Consider the following 5,926-nt stretch of genomic DNA (forward strand, 5'->3'; position numbering starts at 1 on the left):
CTTTGTCTATCTCTTTCTTTTTTACATCAAATGATCACATTGTTTTCTCATGTATGATATTATTTTATCGCACCACCTTATTATACATGTGCACGGAGTACTAAAGGGTGTCAATTTGGAATCGAAAATTGGAACTAATCCTGGAATTAACCTGTTTGGAATCGACCTATCTCTTGTTTAAGTTAGATGGTTTTGAGAACTGATTTTGGGTTTGATTATTAAATGAGATGGGAGGGTTATGGGACAGGCTTCTTAAGGGGTTTAGAACCAAAAAACCAATAAGAAACCGGTAGGAACTGGAACCACTAGCTATGGCCCTTTAAAGATGTGTATTTACTAATGAAGGGTTACATAATAGTTATAATTTATATAAGGTTTCATACTTTTCCTTCTTTCAATAATAGTTTATTTTCTTATTGACAATAAAAAAAAAATTATAAATGGGTCATGTCGTAAGTACAAAGAAAAACTAAAGGTTATGTATCAATGAAACACTTATATTAGAGTGTGAGACTTTGAGGGCCCAACGCTCCATTGTTCGATTTCGTCAGACACTAGTTTGAAGGGTGGAAATGCAGATTCTTGTCTTATGCGAGCAGGCACTAGCTTATTTCGCCGGTTCTTCAAGGTGATTATATATTTTGGACCGGATCATATTGTTTATCTTCAATTGTGATAGCTAAGCATGAGTCCATGTTCTCTAACTTTCCCTAGTCGGGCCCCTTCCTTGATAGAAAGATGTAATACATCGCCTAGGATGCTATTTGTAGATCGAAGGAGGTGGGTGGATTGGGGGTGAAGCGCATTAAGAATATGAACTATGCTGCATCCTTAAGCAGATCTAGTGGATTACATCCCACAAAGAGTCTCTTTGGGTAAAATCGGTGAATTTTAGTTATGTGAAAGGAGAGTCTATTTAGACTGTGAAGCCCTCTCAAAATTGTTCTTGGCTCTCACATGTACGTTCACATGTTGGTATGTTCAGAGGAACTGAACTCATACTCTGGTGGGTTGGGCCTCGTGCATTTGGTTTCTATCATGTACCCTTGTGTGTCAGTCATTCATGACTTGGAGATGTTTGATGGATGCCCTCCTCCACTAAAGATCAACTCAGAAGCAAACTATCCAGTTTCGCCAATCTACATCTTCTCTTGAACTGGATTAGAGAGCGAAGACCACCTGTTCTTTGAAAACCCATTCTCATCTAGGTTGTGGGGTGATATTCTTAGCAGGGTTTACTGGATCCATATCAAAAGGCATGGGAGGAGAGTTATGACAAATGCTAGTGGGTAGGCAAGAACTTTAAAAGGAGACCATTGGATGCTTTTTCAAGCTTGTAGTTTTCAACACCAGATCTCACATTTTGCGAGAAAGGAATTATCTTCAAAAACAAATTACAAACATAAACAACTTAAAACTTGTTGGAGTGGGTCCTGTAAAGCGTGACACAGTGTGTAGCGCACCATCCGACGGCCTTGTGTGCTCGGGCACATAGCCCAACACACAAGCAGGGTGTTGGATGTGCGCTACACACTGTGTCGCGCTACAGAGGAGCCCAACGCAACTTGTTCCACTCAGATAATCATTATTGTTAACAACCGAGATTGTAATTGTGTATATTGCATTGCCTTAGTGAATTGGTTACATGAGGTATATATAGAATACAAGAGATAGAAGAATCCCACATGTGATAATAGAATTAGTTTCCTTATTACGCATGGGTTACAATAGAAAGAGATCTACACAATAGAGGAAAGCATTAGTGGAGAAGATTGAGATAATTAGGGAAAGCCAATATAGCGTACCATGAAGGGAGGAGGCTATATTGGTCAATACACCCCCTCAAGATGAAGAGCCCGAGCAGCGGATCTTTAGCTTGTCTAGTAGGAATTGAAATCGATTTGTAGAAAGGGGCTTGGTCAATGTGTCTGCAATTTGATCAGTGGTGGAGATGAATTGAACTTGAAGTTGTTTTCGATCGACCCGTTCCCGAACAAAATGAAAGTCGATCTCGACATGCTTAGTGCGAACATGAAAAACTGGATTGGCAAACAAACATGTAGCACCAATATTGTCACACCACAAAATGGTAGGGCTAGGTTGGGAGATTCCAAATTCTGTAAATAATGATTGGAGCCAAATAAACTCCGCTGCCGTATCAACTAGGGCTTTATATTCGGACTCAGTGGAAGAGCGAGAAACGGTTTTCTGCTTGCGAGATTGCCATGAGATTAGATTCGGCCCTAAGAAGATTGCATAACCACCTGTAGAACGGCGATCAGAACTGCTCCCAGCCCAGTCGGCATCACTAAACGCCTTAAGAGTAAAGGTGGGGGAACGTTCAAAGAATAGGCCATGAGAACTAGTGCCTTTCAAGTAGCGCAGAATGCGTTTGACCAGAGTCCAATCATCATTAGTAGGAGAGTGTAAGAGGAAGGTGAAACCGTGTAGAGGCCACCATCACTCGGTCTTGACAGAATGGTGGACTTGGTGCTCCAATTCTTCACAAAAAAATAAGAGGGGTGAAACTCAAAGAACACATCATTATCCTTAGCAAAACGCTGAACAGAAAGAAGTGGTTTTGAAATACTAGGAACATGAAGAACATCAGATAAGAGAAAACGACGATTAGAAGTGGGAGAAGAGAGAGAACCAACACCAACATGAGAGATGGGAATACCCTTACCATTGCCAACCTGAAGAGTGTCATTACCTATGTATGGATCAAAGAAGGAGAGGGAATGAAGGTCCGGGGTAACATGGTGAGTTGCCCCAGTGTCTGGGTACCAAGTTAGGGTAGGGTTAGGGGGGTAGGACGGTGTGGGTAAGAGAGGTGGGTTGGACGATGGAGGATAGTGGGCAGTAGACGTGGTGTAGGGCTGGTAATGGAAGGGACTAGGGTTGCGGTTATCAGGTGTACCTGGAGGCTTCGGTTTGGAATAGCATTGGGCTGTATCATGTGTATCGCGGTTGCACCAATGGCACCATTGGCGAAACCCTGGAGTGCGACCACCACGACTGTATCGTCCAACAACCACCTCAGCCACGGTAAGGAGTACCACCACCACGACCAGAAGAAGGGGGACGAGAGCCAGTGGCAGGGGAGGTACGTTGGACCTGATTTGCTGATGGAGGACCAGCAGAAGATGCAAAGTCAGTTACGGACAGCTTGGACAGTTTGGCGCCATGTAAGAATTCGTGACTAAGAACCATGGATAGTAGATCATCGTAGTGAATCGGAGTGGTGCGTGTGAGGAGAGCAGAGACCATATCACCGAACTCACTCTTCAAGCCACAAAAGGCATGTAAGTTGAAGGTACTCTGTCGAAGTGGATGGCCAGCAGCACCAAGTTCTTCAAAGATGGTCTTGGCGTGTTGGAGAAATTGAAAAATAGTCTCATGGGGCTTTTGTTCAATATCTTGCATAAGCATCGTGAGAGACATGAGACGACTCTCAAAAGGCGAAGAATAGGCCATGTGAAGAGTGTCCCATATCTCACAACTTGTCTTCTTGTCAAGGATGAGACGAAAAACCTCGTCTGAGAGTGAAGAGAGAAGAAGACTACAAATAAGAGCATCTTGGAGGCGCCAGGTCGGAGGGGCAGCAGGTTCAGTAGGGCAAGGAGTGGTATCATCGAGATAGCCGAGCAAGCCCTGCCCGTCGAGGAATGGTTCCAGTTGAGTGCGCCAAAAGAGATAATTTTTGGAGGTCAATTTGATAGAGATATAATGATGTGCATGATGGAGTGATGGAGCGCCAAAAGGGGAGGCGGGCCGGTGTAACTTCAGTAGTGACTGTATCAGTCGTGGTGTCGTCCCCCGCCATGGTAGAGAAGAAGAAGAACTGAAGAAACAAAAAAAAAAGAAGAGAGAATTGAATGAGGAACGCTCGTTGGAGCTAGTAGGCTCTGATTACCATGTTTACAACTGAGATTGTAATTGTGTATATTGCATTGCCTTAGTGAATTGGTTACATGAGGTATATATAGTATACAAGAGATAGAAGAATCCCACATGTGATAATAGAATTAGTTTCCTTATCACACATGGGTTACAATAGAAAAATATCTACACAATAGAGGAAAGCTTTAGTGGAGAAAATTGAGATAATTAGGGAAAGCCAATATAGCATTCCATGAAGTAGTGACATGGAGTCCAAGTGTAATCGAGTTCCTCCGAAGGGTCTTAAATCCCTTAGGAAATTGTTCATTGTCGAGAAGTGGGGTATCCATACCATTTGGTCCCATACCTCCTAAGGGAGTCGTCCTTCACTCCTTCATTATCTCATTTCAGAGGGCTCGTATGATTTCGGCCTTGCTATTATATAGTATTTTTTTTTTTTTTTAGCAATAAAGTTAATTTAATTATCAAAAAAAAATTTATGTCATTATAGAAGAAAACATTTATGTCCAAGTGTCTGAGACTTTGAGTGCACAGAATCGTTAAAAAATGGAACCGGATCATACCATTACTAAACAGGACCAGATCCTAATTTTGGGACCATTTAGTATACATGACAATTCTTGGATTGACCCCCTTAGAACACCACTGATAAGGAACCGTTCAATTACTCAAACCATCTTGTTCGACACTGTTATGGAGAGGGGGGAACCCATCAATTTGCGGATTCTGATCCTCTAGGGCTGGGCAACTGAGCAGCTGTTGTGCGGCCTCACACATGCAGTGGCGAAATGACTGCCCCACCCACTGCCTGAGCACCCTGCCCAAGTAGGTTCCACATTCTGCATGTGTGAGGCCGCACAACAGCCGCTTGGCTGCCCTGCAGTAAAGGATCCAAATTGTCAATTTGCGCCATTTCTATAAATAAATAAAAAAAAAAGGTAAATATATTTTGCATCATATTGTCTTTCCATTTTGTTTTCTATTGTTTCCCTTGCATATCATATTTTCATTGTAGTCTCTTATTAATTTCAGAAACAAAGACACTGTAAGATTACAGAGATAAATAAACTAAAAGACTAAAATAAAACCCTTCAAATGCCAACACTTCTAGGCATAGTTGCAGAGCCCATATGAGCAACACTCCCCCTTCTTGCATCTGTTATGGCACCGACCACAATGATTCTTATTGAACATTGGGTTCACACAATTCCCCCTACAACATATCTCCGAATACTTACACTTATTCCCACACCACCCGCAATTTAACCGGTCAGTCATCACATTAACACATTTCTTCTTGCAACAATCTCGCCCTCCACTCCCTTTAGCTCGACAAATCCTAGGGAACTTGTCACAAGTCAATTTACATCGACCGGTTGGTGTTTCCTGTGCAAGGAAACGGCTTATCACTTGCTGAGAAGCTGCTTCATCACTTTCTGGAAGCTCAAAAGAGTCAGGTTCACCGTCCGGTGGGTTAACCTCCAGCTTAGGCACTTCATTGCTATTGGCATGAACAAGAACCATGGCTAGTAAGAGTAGGAACAAGAGCTTCATTGATTCCATGTTGGTAAAGAGTAGAGGTTGGATGGTGAGAATTTATAGGGAAATTGGAGGGAGAGTTGACCCTAGGAAAGAGAAGGTATATACGTCCTGCTTTATATTGGTGGTTCTAATTCGTGACAGCCCTTGCAAGATACAAATCAAAATGCCCCAATAAGAAGTAACTATAAGCCTAAGGTTTGATTCCAAGTTAAGTTAACCCTTTCATATATGGCATGCATGAACTTACATATAAGGTGTCAAAACGGTTGGTTTGGTTTAGTCTGGTTTCAGTTGGGCTGAATCTATTTCGGTCTGTTACTAGATCAACTCAAAACCAAACCATTAAGAAAGTTTCGATTTTGGTCTGGTTTCTTGTCATTTTATTGTTTCTAATTTATGTAATTAGGCTACTATTTGGTTCGGTTCGATCTAGTTTCAATTGAGTGGTTCGGTTCAATTTTTTTGGTTTCGGTGTCAGTTT

The 5,926-nt window shown here is 42.1% G+C and overlaps 1 protein-coding gene across 1 annotated transcript; it reads right to left on the reverse strand.

Annotated features, from left to right (window-relative positions):
- Positions 1–5,010: 5,010 nt before the first annotated feature.
- LOC122647855 (stigma-specific STIG1-like protein 1) lies at positions 5,011–5,466 on the reverse strand. The gene has a single exon (XM_043841157.1). It carries the CDS (start codon positions 5,464–5,466, stop codon positions 5,011–5,013), a length of 456 nt encoding a protein of 151 aa, XP_043697092.1.
- Positions 5,467–5,926: the final 460 nt, after the last annotated feature.

Source organism: Telopea speciosissima, unplaced genomic scaffold (assembly GCF_018873765.1).
Source record: "Telopea speciosissima isolate NSW1024214 ecotype Mountain lineage unplaced genomic scaffold, Tspe_v1 Tspe_v1.0235, whole genome shotgun sequence".
In the NCBI taxonomy this organism is placed as follows: Eukaryota; Viridiplantae; Streptophyta; class Magnoliopsida; order Proteales; family Proteaceae; genus Telopea; species Telopea speciosissima.

What these genes read in the sequence shown, in the direction of transcription:
- LOC122647855 (XM_043841157.1), bottom strand. Translation starts at nt 5,466, where the DNA reads ATGGAATCAATGAAGCTCTTGTTCCTACTCTTACTAGCCATGGTTCTT.